General features: G+C 42.0%; 2 protein-coding genes across 4 annotated transcripts in view; both read right to left on the bottom strand.

Annotated features, from left to right (window-relative positions):
* The window catches only part of ZMPSTE24 (zinc metallopeptidase STE24), a 49,191-nt gene extending 38,533 nt beyond the window's left edge, over positions 1–10,658 (bottom strand). Inside the window, exons 1-3 of one of the 3 annotated variants that reach the window (XM_027108971.1) lie at positions 10,320–10,475; positions 8,192–8,338; positions 715–801 (exon numbers count right to left, since the gene is read on the bottom strand). In XM_027108971.1, coding sequence (XP_026964772.1) covers positions 715–801; positions 8,192–8,338; positions 10,320–10,442 — 357 coding nt within the window. In that variant the 5' untranslated portion in view covers positions 10,443–10,475. Of the gene's footprint in view, positions 1–714; positions 802–8,191; positions 8,339–10,319 lie in introns of all 3 variants that reach the window. The other 2 variants (XM_027108969.1, XM_027108970.1) reach the window with 2 other exon arrangements.
* Positions 10,659–15,858: 5,200 nt separating this feature from the next.
* TMCO2 (transmembrane and coiled-coil domains 2) lies at positions 15,859–21,465 on the bottom strand. The gene is made up of 2 exons (XM_027108973.1): positions 20,818–21,465; positions 15,859–18,799 (listed from the first exon to the last, which is right to left on the bottom strand). The coding sequence occupies exons 1-2, from the start codon at positions 21,037–21,039 to the stop codon at positions 18,485–18,487; spliced, it is 537 nt and encodes a 178-aa protein (XP_026964774.1). The 5' UTR covers positions 21,040–21,465; the 3' UTR covers positions 15,859–18,484.

The raw sequence follows: 21,465 nt of genomic DNA on the forward strand, positions 1-21,465 counted from the left end.
TCCCAGCATCCATTACAGGCAGAAAGTCTCAGGTCGAAGGCCTTGATTCCAATAACTGGAATTCCTGGAAGAGTGGGCAGTCAACTCAAGCAGCTCAGTGGAGATTCTAAGAGGTATACTCTCTGTCTCTGTTGAAAGTATCTGCTAAGCATGTGTGGCACAGGGTATCTGCTTAGCGTGAGTTCAACATAATTCATGCTTCTCCTTTCATAGAGTTGTTCCCAAGAAGCAGCTGCCTACCAGAGACTACATTACTCAGCTCTCTTGCATCTGAGACTAAATGACTGGCTCACCAATGAAATGTGAATGCAAAGGACAGGTATCACTTCGGAGCCAAGGGAGTTAAGAAGAGGATGTACTTTCTCCATCCTCTCATTCCATCTGCCTGTTGGATGCAGAGAGCTCAGGGGCACTTAGGGAATGGCAGAGCCATATAAGAAGAGACTGGGTCTCTGACTTACCACATAAAAGATGTCACCTGCTGACACCCAAAATACTCACACTGGGTTATTATGTGATTAAGAAATAAACTACTGTAATAAGCCATTGAAATTCTGGGGTTTGCTACAGTAACTTGCATTATGCTAACACAGGTCAACAAGGACTGCAGAGACAGAGAAGCCTAATAACGGTAGAAGCCAAAAAATTAACTTTAGTAGAAAGCTGGCCAAGGAAAAAGAAAGACTGACAAATATGTGCTAATGAATGACATACCTCATATTCTGGTCCAAAGCCAGCATAGCCACAGAACCGCCCAGAGAGTCTCCAGAGATAAGGGATTCCTCCAAAGAGAAGAATAAGCTATAAAACAAAGCACATGTTGGTCACATTGAAGCAGTACTAGAAACTATCATATGAAAGTATGTTAAAAAAAAAGAGAGATCTTATTTAGGATAAAATATGCATTTAGACAGATACAAACCAATTGAGATACTAAGTTTACACTATTAAAAGGTTTTTGCCTGTACACTTTATACAGATGAACTGTATGATTTTTTAATTTACCTCAATAAAGCTGTTTAGAGAAAAAAAAAACTTTTGTCAAAAGACCTTAATAATCAGGAACTAAGCTTAGAAAGGCTAAGCAACGTGTCGAAAATCCCACAGCTAACAAGTGAAAGAAATGGAATTTGAGCCAGCCTTTATGGCTCCATAGCTGGCTTTTCCTTGAAAGGAAATAGCCTCTTGGTTAGGACAAAGTATTAGTATCGGTATAAGTACAGAGTCATGTCCACCTACCATGTTGGGGGACAGAATGAGCTATCAGAGCCTTCTCTGGGTCAGGAAAAAGTGAATCCTGAGGTAGGAGTCAGGGTATCATAGGAGTAAGGCACTTTCTCAGCACCACCCTTTGTCTTGGGCAGATAAAGCAAACACAGATATTCACCAAACCAATAAGACATATGAACGAGGGAGCAGCTCTTAAAATGTGAAAAGAATACATGCTTACAAAACACGACTTCTCACAACAGATACCAAGTTCGTGGAATCATTTTGCCCAGAGGAGTCAACGTACTGTTTCTTCACTTGTGGAGCCCCAGAGTGTGATCATACTCCTTGGTTAGAAGCACAATATTCCCATCCGTTCAGACATGGTTCCTTGTGGCTTTGAGGGGTTTGGGCACTATCATATATTTCTTAGGTGTCCTTCCAATCTACTTTCCATTTTTATATATGTATCCATAAATAATAAAGCGGTTTACATATGCTTTTTAAGAATATATATATGTGTATATATATACACACACACACACTCACACACTCACACACACACACACACACACACACACACGGACTTCCCTGGTGGCGCAGTGGTTAAGAATCAGTCTGCCAATGCAGGGGACACGGGTTTGAGCCCTGGTCCGGGAAGATCCCACATGTCGCGGAGCAACTAAGCCCATGCCCCACAACTACTGAGCCTGCGCTCTCAGCCCACGAGCCACAACTACTGAGCCTGCATGCCACAACTACTGAAGCCCGAGCACCTAGAGCCCGTGCTCCGGAACAAGAGAAGCCACTGCAATGAGAAGCCTGTGCACCACAATAAAGAGTAGCCCCTGCTCGCCGCAACTAGAGAAAGCCCGCACACAGCAACGAAGACCCAACGCAGCCCAAAATAAATAAATAAATAAATTTATTTAAAAAAAATTTTTTTTAAAAAGAATATATATATATATATACACATATAAATGACATCATATTGTATTTATCATTCTACAACTTACTTTTTACACTCTACACCTTTTTAGACCAATATATGGTGAGTTTTAACTCTATCTGGTATTATCAGCTTTTTCTTTAAAGTGTTTACGTCAATTTACACTCCCATTAGCCATACTTGAGCATTCTTATTTCCCCACAATCACACTCATACTTGATGCTATTCATCTCTTAGACTTTTACCAGAATGCAGGGGATTGATACAATAACATGGGTCGCAAATATGGTCTCTGGACAGCAGCATCAGCGTCGCTGGGAACATGCTAGAAATGAAAAGTCTCAGCCTCCACTCCAGAACTACTGAATCAGAAACTGGAAGTGGGGCCTAAGAGTCAGTCTCCAGTTAAATGTGACGTACACCAAAGTTTGAAAATCACTGTTTTAATAGACTGCCTTTTTAAAGGCCCCTTAACTCTACATCCAGCTATTTCCACTTTACTTTAACTAACTCAATCTTGGATATAAACTGTTTTCCCAGAAGACATGCTTTGGCACCACTGTATGTGGTATATGCTCCACTTGTTGAACTAATTGACTTGGGATGGCATTTCCTTCTTCCTATTCTCAATACTAATAAATAATGCAGAATTAAGGATTTGTAATGCTTTGGGGGAAAGGCTGGAACACCTACTATTGAAAGTCCAGCTTTTTTTTTTTTTTTTTGGCTGCGTTGGGTCTTCTTTGCTGCACGTGGGCTTTCTCTAGTTGCAGCGAGTGGGGGCTACTCTTCGTTGTGGTGTGTAGGCTTCTCATTGCGGTGGCTTCTCTTGTTGCAGAGCACGGGCTCTAGGCACTCAGGCTTCAGCAGTTGTGGCTCGCGGGCTCTAGAGTGCAGGCTCAGTAGTTGTGGCGCACGGGCTTAGCTGCTCCGCGGCATGTGGGATCTTCCCGGACCAGGGCTTGAACCCATGTCCCCTGCATTGGCAGGTGGATTCTTAACCACTGCGCCACCAGGGAAGTTCCAAAAGTCCAGCTTTTAAGTAAGTATCAAGGGTACCTTTAATATGAACTTTGAATGCATTTGGAAACTGCTATTGCAAACTTGCTTAGCATGCTTTGGGGAATAAAAAACAAAACACGGTGAACAGTAAAGTTTCTCTGTATTGATAGGATGTCCTGTAAAAAGAACTAATGATGCCTGCGAAAACAAGTCCTGTGCTTCCACATATATTATTTCACTAACGTCTTGAGAAGCAGGCAGGGCAGGGAGCATAGTCATCTCGATTTTACAGATAAGGCAACTGAAACTCAGAAATGTTAAAGTAACTTGCCCAGAGAAACCCAGTGACTAAGTAATTGCTATGTGTTGAGTACTATACTAATTGCTTCATTACATTATCTTACTCAGTCCCTGCCACAAAACATATGAAATATGGTTTAATATCTATCTTCTTCTCACCTTAAAGAGGAGAAAAAATGAGACTCAAAGAGGCTAAACTGCTGACTCAGAAACAAGCAGAAATTGGAGAAGCTGTAATTTGAACTTTTCTACTCTGCCCGACTCTACTCCCCAGTCATTCCATTTCTTGAGAGGGCTCTTTATTGACACCTATGAGATATCAGGAGTTTGTCTCAGAAAGGGGGGACATTTTGTCCCTGGGTGCTCTGTCACATTTGTGTGAACAGTGGCATCTGTAATTTGTCACAAGGGCCTCTTATGTTCCCTCAGGTAGAAAGTACCATGGCAAAAAAAAAGTCTAAATTAATCTTTGCACTTGTTCTTTGTGAGCAAAGCTTACAAACCAATTAATTTTAATCAACACAAAATAGGAATTAATGAAATTGTTTTCAAACAGAACAGGATTTCAAAGTAACACAAAATACTTCCTATCTAATGGAAAATGTAGTTTACTAATTCCCCAAGGATAAATTTAGCACCTTCATGTTGCAGTCCCTAGAGTTTCAAAAGTGTTCTCTTCTGTGTAATTTTAAAGACTCAGAAGAGCAGTTTGAAATTCAGTTCTCCCATTTAGCAGTGAGTGTCGCCTGGCCATTATATGGGCAAAAGCCATTTAATTTCTCTGAGTCTTTGCTTTAACCACACTAGTCTTAGTATTCAATATTTGTCAATGCAAATTTTGTGACTAACTAGACAATTTTGTAATCATTTAACAAAGCTACAAACAGCCAGTTTCTTCTCTTTAAGTGAGGAACAATTATGGTAGCCAATCTTAATTATTTTTACATGTCTGTATCTTTGCCATAAGCTTCTTTGCCTTAAATACCTTGCTGCAAACATTTTCGCTGCATAACCAAACGGCTGTAAGGAAATTTTGCTGTGAAAGATAAAATAACTGGTTGACAGTTTTGGGGTTGACAGTTTGGTTTCAACTGGTTAGTATATCCTCCAGTTAGCGATGTTATTGATGGCGTTATTGAGCTGACAGATGATTTGCCCCAAGAGTTGGTTTCTTACTTTGAAACACACTACTTTGGAGGAGAAAGAGGTCTCCAAGGTGCAAAGTTGAACCCACATTTCCCATAGAGCTTCGGAACATCTATCAGTGGACATCTGACTACATACCAAGAACGAACTATGGTATAGAGGCTTTCACAACGCAATACAGAGCTCAGTTACAAATATGCCTCCTAGTATTTGAAAACTGATACTTCTCTTAACAAAGGAAAAAGTTTTAGCAAAAAAGAAAAAGTGCAATGCTGAATGATGAGACAAATCAACAAGAAAAAAACTGTATAAAATACTATGAACAGAAGACTTGGAAGACAAGTGCTTAGGTACAATTCACAAAATAAAATCAGTTATTTGTGCAGTATTGTCATGAATCCACATGCATTTTAAATGTATTCAAATGTTTTGTATTTTGCAATAAAGTCTTTTTAATTTTGTTATTCATTTTACGTGTTTATGTCCTTTTTAATGTCCCTCTTTTATTTTTCATTATTTTATCTTTTACTGCAAAATTGCCTTACAGTCAATTGGTTATGTGGTGAAAATGCTTACAGCAAAGCTGTCTACAGCAAACATGCTTACGGTGAAAGTACCTACAACCTTATTATCAATTTAGGAATCTTTCTCTTAGTGGTACTGAGGGACCTAAAAGAGTTCTGGAGGAATTATGACAGAGCATTTTTTCAAAAAGAATATAAAGTCAAGCCATGCAAAGACATGGGAGACTCTTAAGTGCATATTACTAAGTGAAAGAAGCCAATTTGAAAAGGCTATAAACTATATGATTCCAACTATATAACATTTTGGAAAAGGCAAAACTATGGGAATGACAAAAAGGTGAGTTGACGCCGAGGATTAGCGGGGAGGCAGGGATGAATAGACAGAGCACAGAGGATTTTTAGGACAGTGAAGCTATTCTGTATGGCACTGTAATGGTGAATACAAGTCATTATATTTTTGTCCAAACCTATAGAATGGAAAACGCCAAAGGCGATGGTAATGTAAACTATGGATTTTGAGTTATAATGATGTGTCAGTGTAGGTTCATCTATTCTAACAAATGTACCACTGTGACTCCGGACATTGACAGTGGGAGAGTTCTGCGCATATGTGGGGGCGTGGGGTGTATGGGAACGCTCTGTACTTTCTGCTCAAATTTGCTGTCAACCTAAAACTGCTCTAAAAAATAGTTTATTTTTTAAAAAGAATATATACCCATTTTTCATTAATATAAACTTCTGGATTCTATTCATGTTTATATCACTTTATATTGCACTATTTTGTAGCCCTTAAAAATTTCAACAAGGGATTTCCCTGGTGGCACAGTGGTTGGGAGTCCACCTGCCAAGGCAGGGGACACGGGTTCGAGCCCTGGTCCAGGAAGATCCCACGTGCCAAGGAGCAACTAAGCCCGTGCACCACAACTACTGAGCCTGTGCTCTAGAGCCTGCGAGCCACAACTACTGAAGCCTGCACGCCTACAGCCTGTGTTCCGCGGCAAGAGGAGCCACCGCAATGAGAGGCCCGTGCACCGCAACGAAGAGTAGTCCCCATTCGCCCCAACGAGAGAAAGCCCGCGCAGCAACGAAGACCCAACGCAGCCAAAAATAAATAAATAAATAAAAACACAATAGCCAATGCTTCTGGAGCACTTACTGCAGATCCAGCACTATTCTAAGCATCCTACATACACTAACTAATTTTCAATCCTCTCACCAACACTATGAATGAGGAACTATTATTACCATACGATTTTAACAGAAAACCGAGGCACAGAAATGTTGAGTGACTTGACCGAGGTCTCATAGCTGGTATGGTAGAGCTGAGACTCAAACTCAAGCCACCTGAATTCAGAGTCAGCTCTCAGCCTCAACGCCATGCACTTTCAGTTGTTCTTAGGGGTAGAAAACCAAGAACTGGTCTGTGGTGGCAGGGGGAATCTTACTCATTTTATGTGTAAAACACACACACACACACATATATATATATGTATACGTACAGTACAGAAACAAACATACAGTATATCTCTGGTATTAAAATTTCATGGAGGGGCAACTAGGAATATTGGCTAAAAAGGTACCAGGGTCAGGGGCCAGGGGAGATCATGAAAAGAAAACTGAGAAACATGGCTCTGTACTTTACAGCCTCTCTTCTTTTAGCATGGGGGAAGACTGGCCCTGTTGTACTAAGTAAAAATTATCTGTCACTCATTATTTCATTCAATACATATGAATTATGTGCTTATTATATGTCAGGTACTAGGTATAAAATGATGAACAAGACTTTAAAGTACCCTATCTTTAGGGAACTACCAGTCTGTCAGCTAAACAGGCAAATTCAATACAATATGCTAAGTACTCTGATAGGAATAATAATGGGATGCTACTTTATCCAGACTTGAGAGATGGGGAAGTTTCAAACGGTTTCTTAGAAGAGATGATGTCTCAGCTGGATCCTAATGGAACAGTAGGGATTTATCAGGCCCAGTGAGAGAGTGGAGACAAAGTGGGAGAAGAAGGGCACCCCAGACAGAGATACCAGCATGTGAAAAGACTCAAGGTCATAAGAAACCAAGCTGGGTATGAGATGGACAATAAAGAAGCGGAAAGAATTTGAGGGAAGGAATAAAAAGATGAGGCTCAAGTAAGCAACTGCCGGGTCAAAAGGACCTCATAAAGCGTGCCAAGAAATTTGGACTTTACCCTGAAGGAAACAGCGGGCCAGCAAAAGGTTTTATGTAGGAGAATAACATGATCAGAATCGTGTTTCAGGATTCCTTGGGCCACAATGTAGAGGACAGGTTACAGAGTTGAGAGGCAGGAAGAGGAGCTGGGATTGCTACAAGAATAACTTACAACAAAAGGTTCGTTTTTGAGACTTCCCTGGTGGTCCAATGTGTAAGACTCTGCGCTTCCAATGCAGGGAGCCCAGGTACAATCCCTGGTCAGGGAACTAGATCCCACATGCCTCAACTAAGAGTTCGCATGCTGCAACTGAAAGATCTCGCACGTTGCAAGGAAGACCCGGCACGCAGCAATGAAGATCCCACGTGCCCCAATGCAGCCAAATAAATAAATATTAAAAAAAAAAGTTCTTTTTCATACCTGGCCTCAGGGTGACAGTTATCATATTCTACAGTTTTCAACTGCCTGAATAGTTATGTTTCTGCCTGTTTTGCTCCACACTCATTACGATCAATAACAAAGGTTAAGAAAGCATTCTGGGGGGCTTCCCTGGTGGCGCAGTGGTTGAGAGTCCGCCTGCCGATGCAGGGGACACGGGTTCGTGCCCCGGTCCGGGAAGATCCCACATGCCGCGGAGCGGCTGGGCCCGTGAGCCATGGCCGCTGAGCCTGCGCGTCCGGAGCCTATGCTCCGCAACGCGAGAGGCCACAACAGTAAGAGGCCCGCGTACCGCAAAAAAAAAAAAAAAAAAGAAAGCATTCTGGGATTTGTAGGTATGGTACCCTCTTTTGTGTCACAAAAATACAAAAATGAAAATAAACATTCCAAAGTATTAAATAAGTTGACAGACTGTCTCCCCAAGAAGTAAATTACTCACAGTGCCTTCAACCTCTGAATAGAGTCCTGACCAGAAGCTGAAAGTACTTTTATCCAGCTGATACAGTCGAGATTTCTCAAATGTTTCTGAATCCATGATCTGTCCTAACTCCAGTGGTACATGAGTTGTTGTTTTATATATCCGTCTCTGAAATATTTTGAAGAAAACACCTTAAGGAAACAGTCAAGCTAACTCATTACTTATTACAAGTCATTTACAATCAAACTTTGGTTTATAACATTAACTTGTCACTTAAGCCTGTTGAATTTGCTTTATACATACACAAATACTGCGTTTGATGAAGTACACTGACCACTAAAACAACTCGTGCAGGGAAGTAAAAGCATGAGAGAACCTGCAACTAGTTGACTAGGTGAAATTAAAATCAAAGCTGTCACATACTTTGGTTTGCAGAGGTAAACCAAAATTGTAACATTACAAAGAGTACTACTCATTCCAGGTACAGCATACATCCTATAATATAGAAACTAAATTCATGGACAGAAGGAAGTAAATATGCTAATCATGAGTTTTAATAGATAATGTGGCTAGTCATTAAATTTGATTCTAGAAGACAAATTAAGGGAAATTTGAGGAACGACAGAAACAGATCAGGTCTTCAAGAAAGACAAACTTTCTTGTTATACCAAATTCTAGAAAGTAATTTCAGCCCATGGTACATAATACAGAGAACAGATACCAAACAATATAATGGACAGCATTTTCTACAATGGTTTTACAATAAATCTCTATTCTCTATTTATTATTGGATACCTTACCAAACCCTTGATAAAGGGTATTACATGAAAGCATAACTGAAGAAAGAAAACATTATTGAAAAGTAGTTACTGTAACTAGGCTTATTATTAAAGTAAGACAAGTAGGTAGGTGTTCAATACCCCATCTCCAATTTAGACAGTACATACTGCATGCTTACTTTCTGCAAAGGATCTTCTCTAGGCCTACAGCATTCTGTACTAATGAAGCTATCTTAAGAGCTAGTCAGAGAACCTAGTGCTATACAGCTTAACACCTCTTTGAATATCCTGGACTAAAAAAAGAAATCTAGATATAACCCAGACAATGACAGATATAGAAAATTTTTTAATTTTCAGTTTAAAGATTCATACAGAATGTAATCTGAGAGGAGAAATTTGCAGAGGAAAACGATTGTAGTGCTCAAGGAAAAGGTTTCAGCAGTTAAAAAAAGAAAGGTTTTCCTAACCATTACAGTTGACTTGATTCAGTGCCAACACAGAAGAAAACCAGCAGTGAAAGACTGCCATAAAGTGATCAATTAAACTTCAAATCTATCTCATTTAAAAGTTCAGATCTCAGAAATTCCCTGGTGGTTCAGTGTTTAGGACTCCGAGCTTTTACTGCCCGCCAGGGTGGGAGAACTAAGATCCCGCAGGCCACATGGTGTGGCCAAAAAATAAATAAATAAATAAAGTTCATATCTCTAATCCATCAAACTGTTAATTGTGATTATCTCCAGGGAACTGTTATTAAGTAACTTTCACTTTCTACTTTACTGTTTAATTGTTTGAATAAAAACAATAAAGAAGCCTTTAAGAAAATGTTCTTTGGGCAAAAACAACAATATACACTTTTTTTTTCTTTCTTTTTTATTTTTTAAAGGGAAAAGAGTTCAGGTCTTTGGAAGGACTGAGAAATCTTCATTTTCAGAAAATGGCTTCCCAGTGCTGTGGTTGAACATGACACAAATATCGTGGGCAAGTTGTGATTATAAAATTTTAGTATCTTCTTTCTGAAGGTTTATGAGTTGCTGCCAAAAATAAAGGAAGTAAGTCTGGGCCCAAGAATCCTTAGGAAGCTGTGGGGCAGGTACAAGAGCTCAGGCCTGAAAAGGCGGCAGCCCTGCCTTCCCTTTCACCAGATCCTAAGCGGCCTGGGGCCCATGACCACGTTGCGGAAAACGTCCTGAAGCACCAGATCCCCTCAAGGCCTACCCCATCATCGGGCCAAGTTAGGAGGCTCAGTAGAGACCCATAAGGTCGAGGCCGGTGCTGGGGCCGCAGCAATCATCCAGGGACTTGGAGTCGAGACCGAGGCTGGCCTAGAGCTGGCCGGGTGTCGGGGTCAGGTGGGCCCTGTCTAGGCTCACCTGCCGCCGTGCTAGGAAGGTCTCCCAGAGATACACTGTCCAGGAGAAGAGCAACACGGCCCCGAAGATACGCCTCTCGGCCGACATCTCCCACACCGCGTCCAGCGACGCCCACATCCCCATGACCACCCCGTTCCGCCGGCTCCTTCAGCGAGCACTGGTGCCACACCGACACCCGTCCCCTCAGAGCATCCCCCGCAGTGTCACAGCGATATCCGTCCCTCCCTAGAGCTCCTATACCGACACCCGTCCCATCCCACGCCCTCTGCTCAGCCCGCAGTGTTACACAGACACTCTTCCCCCGGCTGACGCTCCCTAGGGCCGCCTAGTGTCTGCAGGAACAGGATAAGCTCCGCCTTCCTCACTTCCGGCCCACAGTCCGAGTTCCGACCTCCGCCAGCCGTTGCTCCCCTGAGTCGTGTTGCACCGACATTCTTTCCCCTCCCCTCCACGGCGTGTTCCTGCCGAGGGTCCGGCTTCCCTCCTGGGCCTGGCAGAGCCGCGGACTCTCCGCTTTCTAGCCTCCCGAGTGGCAATTTCTTCTCTTCGTTCCGGGTCTTGCCCTGGCTGGGCTGCAGCCTGCGCCGTTCTTTCCGCGGTCGGGACCACTGGTCTTCGGGCTAAGCGGGAACGGACAGAGTGGGCCGCCGCTCCGGCCCTGAGGTCGCTGGGAAGAGCAGCAGAGGAGCCGGCTTCCCAGGCTCTAGAAATCATTCCTCTGAACTGGTGCTTCTCGGACTGTGGTGTGTTCATCCCTGGGATACCTTAAGACTAAAGAGCGGGACTAGGCATTATAAGTGTGTTTTGGCCTATATTGGGCTGTTCTGAATTCAGGCATATTAGAAAGTGGGTAATGAGTTTTGTTTTTATTTTGAACCCCTCGTGCAGCTTGCAGGTCTTAGTTCCCCCACCAGGGATTGAACCCGGGGCCGCGGTAGTGAAAGCCCAGAGTCCTAACCACTGGACCGCCAGGGAAGTCCCGTGGGCAACATTTTTTGTTTACTGAAATGGCAGGCAGCATTTTTTTTTTGTCCACAAAACCAAAGAATTGATTTAATATTCTAACAAAACTACAAGTATTATCATACATTAATGTGAGTAATATTTCTCGGCACCGTATCTACTAAAACAAAAAAGAAATAAAATTGAAAGTGGACCCTGCTTATCTAACAGTAAGAAATAGTCATTCAGATACATGAATTAATTGGTGGAGAAGCCCCATCTATCTCACTGAGAGATGCATTTCCAGTAGAATTTTACCTTTTATGTTTATGTGTTATCGAATTTGTAATCGTGTCAAAAGAGCAGCTACATGTTAAAGGTAATTGTAAAATTACTCAGTTCAGAAGAATTCTAATATGTAGAGCCATACAATTACAGGGAAAAAAATTAAATTTTACTTTAATACATACATATTTTTATTGCAAAGATGTGATCTATAAAATGTTTTTCAAACATAAAAAGTGTTACATTTGGATAACATGGGGAAGTGGAACATAAATATAAGTTATAAAGGAACAGTGTAGAATTATCGAATGTTAAAGAGCTCATTCATGTACTTTTAAATGGGTGATGGTTATTCAATTGTTATGTAGATTCTGTTGGACACACTATGAAGAAAGATTTAACAGTTTTATCTTATATTGTCATTATTTACAATTTGCCAGAATTTACATCCATTGCAACTATTTCAATTTATGATGAAAACTTTTAGATATCAACTTAAAAATATGAGGGGATAAACATTTTTTCAGAATGCTCACTTGGACTATCACTGCTATGTCCTCTTCAGTCTTGTCTTCTCCTGTCTGGGTCCACCCAGCCTGCTGCAGTTAGTCCAAATCCTCACAAAGCCCCTGCCACCCAAACTGTGTGGCTAAGGGCACAGGTTTAGAGTCATTGTTTACGTTCTAGTCACAGCTACACCGCATATTAACAGCTTAACCCCTCTGTGCATCACTTCCTCATCAGTAAAATGAGAATAATAGTATTTACCCCCTCACACTGTGAGGATCAAATGAGAAAAATCATATAAAACTCTTAGTCATGTGTCTGGCTCTGAATAAGTGTCCAATAAGGATTAGCTACTAGCTCACCATACTTGGGAGAATTGCACCATAGTTGATCTGTCACCGTGTGTCTGAGGAGATAAGGGACCAGGAAGCTGGTATGAGGTTTCTAAAAGTCAAAACTGGAATTGACTCATTTATTCAACAAATACTGTGTGTCTGCTAAGTACCAGACAGGGTTCTAGGTGCTGGGGATATAGCAGTGACCCAAAGCCCCTTCCTCTCCTGAAACTTAACATTCTTAGTGGGCTAGGGTGGATGAGGAGTTGACAGATAAGAAGCATATACGTAACAGTAAAAGCAGAGGAGGTGATAAGTGCTATGAAGAAAAAGCAGGGAAAGAGGGATGTAGTGTGTTGGCAGGGGCGCTGTAAGATGGTCAGGGAAGACCTCTCAGGTTGTTACTCAAAGACTGGGTCACCTCTTGGTGGGTATCGAGCCAAAACACACAACCAATGGGAATTCCCTGGCGGGCCAGTGGTTAGGACTCCATGCTTTCACTGCCGAGGGCCTGGGTTCAGTCCCTAGTCGGGGAACTAAGATATTGCAAGCCGCATGGCACAGCCAAAAAACAAAAACAAAAACAAAAGACACAACCTAGCCAAAGAGTGGGAGAAGGAAGGATTTACTACTTGCAGCAAGTAAGGAGAACACCAAGGATCTTTCCCAAAGCAGCGTCTCCCCGAACAGCAAAATTGGGGAAGTTTAAGCATATTCGTGAAGGAGCTTGAGCAGAGGAGAATTCAGCATAGAATTGGGGCAAAGGTTGCCAGAGCCCAAGCTCTAGTTGACTGAAGTCATGAGGATCAGAAAAGGTCAACATCATCATTCCTTTGGTTCCACCCAGTTTGGGATCTTTGCATGTAGTTACCATCCTTCACCTGGGTGGGGACTTAAGTTCCTGAAGAACAGCTCAAAGATATGTACCAGATTGTTACAGGAATCTGTTTTAGCACTGAACTATTGTTTCTTTTCTTTCTTTCTTTCTTTTCTTTCTTTTTTTTTTTTTACTGGTGTATAGTTGTTTTACAATGTTGTATTAGTTTCTACTGGACAGCAAAGTGGAGTTCCCTGTGCTATACAGCAGGTTCTCATTAATTATCTGTTTTATACATATTAGTGTATATACGTCAATCCCAATCTCCCAATTCATCCCACCTCTCTTTTCCCCCCTTGGTGTCCATACGTTTGTTCTCTACGTCTGTGTCTCTATTTCTGCCTTGCAAACCAGTCCATCTGTACCATTTTTCTAGATTCCACAAATATGCGTTAATATACGATATTTTGAACTATTGTTTCTTGACTGCTTTTCCTTTTGTTCCCTTAAACTCATTAATTACTGAGACCTGTTCAAGGGCAAGCCTTGTGGCCAGGCTTAGATCACAAAATGGCATAGGCCTAAAATGGCTTCTCTTATATCAAGAAAGCCATGCCTGGTTGTTTTTCTCTGGGGACCCCTACCCTATCTGCTTACAAGGTTAGCTGACACTTGAGTACAGACCCAAAGAAAGTAAGAGAAGAAGCCAAGGCGTGTGGGTCTGGGAGAAGTGTGCCATGCACGGTGAACAGCAAGAGCAAAGGCCCTGAGGTGTGACAATGCTTAGCATATTTGAGGAGTAGTAAGAGAGTGGGGAAAGAGTGGAAAAAATAAGAAGGAGGGGTATGCAGATCATGCCGTAATGCAAAGTCTTTTAGTTAAGAACTTGACCTTTACTCAGCGGGAAATAATAAGCCATTGAAAGGTTTTGAACAGAGAAGTAAAATGATCTTTTCAGCTACTCTGTAGAGAATAAATTGAAAGGGGACACAGATGGAAGCAGGGAGTCCAGTTAGGAGGCCAATTCATAAATGCAGGTGAGACATGCTGGTGGCCTGGACTAGGGTGGTAGGGGTGGAGGGAGAAGGGAATCATGGAAAGTAATAACTTGTTCCCCTTTGCAGAAAGATAGTGTTAATAGATGGGCTGGTCCATGTGGAGACTGACATGGGAGCCTCCAAACAGGCTATTGTCAGGGTTTTGCCAAAGAAGAGGATACGGATGCCCCTCCCTAGAGTGTGGCCACTGGTGTAAGGTAGTTCATCTACCCCATCTAACCTGAATGATAAAATGGCTCTCAAACCCTTTCCCTATTTTTCCTTGATTCTCTGTTTGCCAAGCATCCAAGATCTCTTAATTGATGCCTTGGACATAAGTGATCTGATCGCAAGAAAAGAATGACCCCCCCACTAGGAATGAATACTTGGTATCAATCTCTTATGATTGTGGTGAGAATCATTTATCTTTTCTGGGGAACTGAGGGCCAGGAACAAGGTGACCCCATAACCGTGTAACTCAGGTTGGGACTTGAACCCACGGTCTTTTAACTGAGATCACACCTGGTCTCAGGACTTAATGAAGCTCAGGTTCTTGATGTCTCATCACAGAAAGAATTCAGTGAGAGACAAAGTGATAGGTAAGAAGTGGATTTATTTAGGGAGAAACACGCTCCACAGACAGTGTGGGCCATCTCAGAAGGTGAGAGTGGCCCCAGGGTATGGGGTTGTCAGTTGTTATAGGGTGGGTGATTTCGTAGGCTAACGAGTGGGAGGAGTATTCCAGCTATTTTGGGGAAGGGGTGGGGATTTCCAGGAATTGGGCCGCTGCCCACTTTTTTTTTTTAATTTAATTTTTTTATACAGCAGGTTCTTATTAGTCATCATTTTATACACATCAGTGTATACATGTCAATCCCAATCTCCCAGTTCATCACACCACCACCACCCACCCACACCAGTTTCCCCCCTTGGTGTCCATACGTTTGTTCTCTACATCTGTGTCTCTATTTCTGCCCTGCAAACCGGTTCATCTGTACAATTTTTCTAGGTTCCACATATATGCGTTAACATACAATATTTGTTTTTCTCTTTCTGACTTACTTCACTCTGTATGACAGTCTCTAGATCCATCCACGTCTCAACAAATGACCCAATTTCGTTCCTTTTTATGCTGAGTAATATTCCATTGTATATACGTACCACATCTTCTTTATCCATTCGTCTGTCGATGGGCATTTAGGTTGCTTCCATGACCTGGCTATTGTAAATAGTGCTGCAATGAACATTGGGGTGCATGTGTTTTTGAATTATGGTTTTCTCTCTGAATTCCAGTAGTGGAATTGCTGGGTCATGTGGTAATTCTATTTTTAGTTTTTTAAGGAACCTCCATACTGTTCTCCATAGTGGCTGTATCAATTTACATTCTCACCAACAATGCAAGAGGGTTCCCTTTTCTCCACACCCTCTCCAGCATTTGTTGTTTGTAGATTTTCTGATGATGCCCATTCTAACTGGTGTGAGGCGATACCTCATTGTAGTTTCTTTTTTTAATTAATTAATTAATTAATTAATTTTTATTTTTGGCTGCGTTGGGTCTTCGTTGCTGCATGCGGGCTTTCTCTGGTTGTGGTGAGCAGGGCCTACTCTTTGTTGAGGTGTGCGGGCTTCTTATTGCGGTGGCTTCTCTTGTTGTGGAGCACTTTTTGACCTTTATGGTTGGCCTTGGAACGGTCACGGTGCCTCTGGCTGTGTCATTTAGCACGCTGTATTACAATGAGTGTATACTGAGGCTCAAGGTCTAGTGGAAGTCGACTTGTCCGCCATCTTGGACCTATCTGTTTCTAATCAGTTTATGTCGTGTCCTCGGGCTATGTCATTCTTTTAAAGGTTGTGCCCTGCCCCCTTCCCTACTGTTTCAACCCCATCACTTTCTTTTGCATCTAGCTCATTCTATCCCGTCTCCCACACAGACTACCAAATCTATGTTACTCCCCTGTTTAAAAACCTTCACTGGGCCATTCCCAACAGTATGGCATGAACTTTAAGGCCCTTCATTACCTGACATCACTCTACTCTTCTAGACCTTCTTCTGACACTTTCCTTTGATATACCCCAGAGTGGTAAGCAAGACAAGAAGACTGGAACTATGCACGAAGACACTGAAATTTAGCACAAAAAATTGAGACACTGACTTTAAAAGATTGCATGGCACTCCTTCAGCAGCACAGTTCAAAACCTTCCCACCTACACCGTCAGATAATGCACATTGTTGATAACTCCCGTCTGTTCTGTTCACATCAGAAATTAAAGCTGATCTGAGGATGAGGTTAGTGTGTCCTTCCCTGAAGCCAAAGTCCTTCATTTGTCGCTCTGGAAATAGGCAGTTCTCAGTCACCCTGAAACTCTCCTTGCCCTCCAAGTAAGCCATCCTCTTTCTCACATGGCTCTGTGGTAAGCCCACCAGCAGGAATACTTTCCATTTCAGTGTCTGCCTGTGTAACCCCTTATGTGACAACTCAGTGTCACCTCCTCTGCCAAGGCTTTCCTGGCCCCGCCCTGTATTCACCAGCCTGTTTTTGCACTACACAGTGAAGTCTCATCTTTATTCAGGAGTTGCATTCTAACTCCCATGCACTGGACAAAAATTATGACCAGAATTACCTGCAGAAATCCCTTAGGAAGATGTCACTTGTCATGCCAAAACCTTGGTTCTCTGTACACCGATGCCAAACAGAAATACAGAGACAGAGTTATGGAGGAGAAAGAAAGAGTGACTTTATTTCTTTGCCAGGCAGAGAGGGAACACCGCAGGCTAGTGCCTCAAGAACTGTGCCCCCCTCGTCCGGGGTAGTGGTCAGAGGTATGTTATAAGGATCTAGGCAGCGACAGTCTTACATTCTTCTTTCTTCAGCAAAATTGCAAAAGGGTGGGGCTGCTGACAGGATTAGGGTGTGTGCAGGGTCTCTGGTGGTCTCCTAATCTTGATGAGCTTCTCTGGTCCCTTTAATCCTGCCTCAGGTGGTTTCCTGGCTGCTCCTCCCTAGATGAGCAACTGTTCAGATCTGCCTTTTGGCACTCAGGGAAGGTCATGGAGGCTGGAGTCCTGCCTACAAGAAATGGGGGACAAAAACCCCTCCATGCCCGGGAACCCCACAGGGCCCTGCTTGGCATCACTTGGGAGACTGCTGTGTTGTGTCCTGTGGAACAAGGCAGCCAGTTTTCCTCCAGCATGGCAATAAACCACTGTTTATAAAGTATTTCATTTAGGTGTCAGATGGTTACAAAGTGTTTCAATGACTGTAATCACATTTACTGTGGCAAAATGCGCACACTATAAGGCTTGTGGAATCTGAGACCCACTGAGACAACCATCTACTACCATCTCCCCAGTACGCCATCTTTCTCAGCAGGGGACACACTCATTGAGTGGAATGGCAGGTAGGTGCCTCCTTCCCTTCTTCCCTCCCTGCTAAGCTAGGATTCACATGAGGAGAATTCACCTAAGCTAAGATATGACCCTTGTTCTGTATTATCTTTTTTTTTTTTTTGGCTGCACGGCTTGCGGGATCTTAATTCCCTGACCAGGGATTGAACCCACGACCTCGGCAGTGAAAGCGCGGGGTCCTAACCACTGGACCGCCAAGGAATTCCCTGTATTATTTTTATAATTCCTTGTTCTGAAATGACCTGTCCAACCAACCAAACTGAGTGCTCCAGAAGCACTCAGAACAGATTCCCAAGGATGATCACAATGCTTTCTTAGCACAGAATAAGAATTAGTAAAAGTTGGATAAAATCAAACAATCTCCTTTATGTCCAGCCCCACCCTTGCCCACCTCTGAATAATTAATGCAGGGAGACTCCAGGCCACATATTTATCTTTAGGCCAAAAACCAGCACAAGAGCCAGCCTCCCTCTCTATAGGACAGTCCACAGCATCACCCTTAACAGCACTTTCTTGCTGTTTTTATTATATCGAATCCAACCTCTTCAGCATGGAGCCACCTCCCTGACCACTCTCCCTTCTGTTCCCACTCCTATGATTCCTTTTCTATATGGCTGCTTAGGGTCTCCAGCCTGCCAAGTGGGCACCACAATCTCAGACATTTTTAACCACCACAATCCCCCACGTAACCCCACCACACACACAAGTGGAAGCTGGGCCCTGCTGAATAGAGAGCCAGTCCTGGCTGGGTAATTTCAATATAGTTCTCCGTCTTTATTGATACACCACTGCACACATGAGGGAAACAGTGCTTTTCTAGAAAAGATTGGAGTCCATCACATTTCAGATGCGGATGTAAACCCTGATGTAAGCAAGGGACTCTGGCAGTCAGAGCAGCTGCAGCTGCGCTCAGAGGAGCAATCCCTCTTTGTGGCAGGTTTTTGGGAAATGATCATCCTTTCCAGGTCCTTCATTTTGTTTTCCACTGTCTGAAGTTTTTCCAGAATTTTCTCTTGCAGACCCAAAGATAGGAAGATATTATTGTCTTGAAATGGGAGACCATTCCCTTCTGGGTTGACCAGCAAAGCCTGAAAAAAATCTGAGCCTTTCTTGTAAAGTGTGTAGAGTGTGATTGCAAACAACAATATTTTCTAAAATAAAACAACAGAAGTTGAACGTTACTTGTTTATAAATGTGAAATGCCACAGTTTACTGTAGATGCAAAAACAAAAGATGACTCTAAAAGTAATTATAATCCCTCATTCCTATGCCAAGGCTTCTGTCTAACAAAACATCTTCACACCTATTTTGTCTTTTGATCTTTATCACAAAATGGAGTGGTAGGCAGGTCAGGGATTATTATAATTAATATAATTAAAAAAATAATAGTAGATACTGTTTGCTGAAAGTCTGCCTCATGCAAGGCTCTGTGCTAGGAGTTTCCTTCCCTATGCAGGACCTATTTATGTAGAAAAAAACAGAGCTGGATAACCATTTAGATGCCTTCCAGTTCGGACTCTGTCATTGTCCAAGGTCATATATTTGGAAATGGTAGAGCCAGGACTGGAATCCAGGAATTCTGATTTCCATATATATATTCCATATATATATTCTCTTAGGACACAGTGGTCTGAAACACTGGATTTCCTGGTCATAGAAAAAAATTTTTTTTAATGTGCTAGGACAGAGTCCTGGTAGGAAAAGAAAAGAAATCAACTTTTTTCCTTATAATAATTAGCACTGCTTACTGAGTACTACTGTGTGCTAAGCTTTATACATACAAGATCTCCTTTAATCCTCACCAAAACCCTGAGGGAGGCACTGTTAGCAAACCGATTTCACAGATAAGGAAACTGGGGTTTACAGGCTAAGTGACTGCTCTCACATCACACAGCAAGTGATAGAATGAAGAAGCCCCCGTAGTCTGACTCCAGAGCTTATTAACCACTCTGTTATACTACCTCTTTTTGGCTGAGGTGTCTGTTATACTACCTCTTTTTGGCTGCGAATTCATCTTTCTGATTGAATTAAACAATAACCAAACAAGAGCAGAACCCAGAAGTACAGATAAGAGTTTGGCGTTTTGCCTTCTATTCTTCTATATTCTAATTGAAATACATGTACATGAATATGTAGACACACAAATCCCTGTTGGGGATTTAGGTCAGTTGGACTATATTAAATGAGATTTTTGGAGAAGAATTTAATTTAGAATCCTAAAAATTGGGTTCAAATCTCAGCTTTTACAATCTATGTCACCTTGGGTCAGTGATAACCAAGTTCGCTCACCTACAAAATGGAGATAATAATCCCTGCCCTGCCTACCATGCAAGGTTTTGAGAGATTAAGAGAATGCATGTGACTGATTTCTCAACAGTAGTGACATGAAAATAAGTGAGCGCTACAAAATAATCCAGTAATAACTTATCTCAGCATTTACCAAGTAAACCAGTCACCCTTTAACAAAGCCCTCTTTAAGTCCCGTCTCCTTAAATTTAGGCTGAACCTCAGTGCACCTCAGTTTCCTAGTTCGTCATATGAAAATAACCTCTATTTCATGGAACTGTTGGGATTCTCAAAGCATTTTAACTATATTGTCAATATAGCTATAATTGGTAATTAAACAGAGGTATGCTTGTAAAATCCTAAATGTTTTTCATAATCCCAGCCAATTGTACTCCTACTCCCCAAAAGAGCCCCTGTATATTCATTGTGATGACTAAATAAATATACACGCTTCCTCATCAGTTACAGAGCAAAGGCACAGTAAGAACAGAAAGGCGAAACCCAAGATCCCAGTTATACTTGCAGTGCTATTCTATAAGAGGTACTCCATATGGTGTCTGGCACATGGTTAGACACTCAAAGATGAATACAAATATATGATCAAATAAATTTGGAGGTCAGGCTGCCTTCTCAGATTATGAACTTCTTTAATGTGTTTTATCATAAGACAAGTCAAAGATCATTGTGAGAAAGACCATTTTTATGCCAAAAACATAACTGATGGAAGTTTTTAAGGATAACGTAGTTTCAACCAACTTCAGAGACAAAGGTTCACTCTGGTTTATATGCATGGTCTTAAAACTGGGTGGCAGCAATATGGGAGGGAACTGACCAAATTTCAATGTAAAACTATTTAAATTTCTCTGTAACGAAAGAGTATAACCTGAATTGACTGAACACTTCGTTTCCATAAGGCATATACTCCTATTCCCAACAAAATCAAAAAGGAAATCTCCAGGATAACTTGCACAGCCGGAGCAAGATTATCTAGTAGCCCCAAACTTGTTTGCTGAGGCACACTAGTCTCTCTCAGAAAAGTTGCTTGTAGATAATTCCATATCGAGCTCAGAGAGATGATGTCCCAGATAGAAGACAAAGGTGACATTTTAACATAACAGCAGCTCCAGGAACTGCATGTGCAGAGGCTTTAGGAACCTAGATAGAGTTAGGAAGAGTTGTCTGGGAGTCCAGTTCTGAAGCCATTGTGAGCTGTGCTTTGTGATATCACTGTTCTGAAGCTCAGCTTGTTTCCCACTCACCCACTGAAGCTTCTCACTCAAAACCAAGCAGACAGTGGTCTGAATTTTCAGTTCAGTCATAGCACTCTCTCTAATCTTCGGCAAGTCCTAGCTCTAACACAGCACTGTCCAACAGAACTTTCTGCAATGATGGAAATGTTCTATATTTGCTCTGTCCAACATGGAAGCCACTAGTCACTTGAAATGTGGACAGTGTGGCTGAGGAACAGAATTTTACATTTTATTAAATGTAAATTTAAGTAGCCACATGTGGCTAGTGGCTACCCTCTTAA

Source organism: Aethalodelphis obliquidens, unplaced genomic scaffold, assembly GCF_003676395.1.
Source record: "Aethalodelphis obliquidens isolate GAN/ISIS:26980383/991018 unplaced genomic scaffold, ASM367639v1 scaffold9, whole genome shotgun sequence".
Lineage (NCBI taxonomy): Eukaryota > Metazoa > Chordata > Mammalia > Artiodactyla > Delphinidae > Aethalodelphis > Aethalodelphis obliquidens.

What these genes read in the sequence shown, in the direction of transcription:
- TMCO2 (XM_027108973.1), bottom strand. Translation starts at nt 21,039, where the DNA reads ATGTCACCTTTGTCTTCTATCTGGGACATCATCTCTCTGAGCTCGATA. An exon ending in GAAGTGTTCAGTCAATTCAG is followed by an intron (nt 18,800 to 20,817) that starts GTTATACTCTTT and finishes GTTTTATTTTAG; the next exon opens with AAAATATTGTTGTTTGCAAT.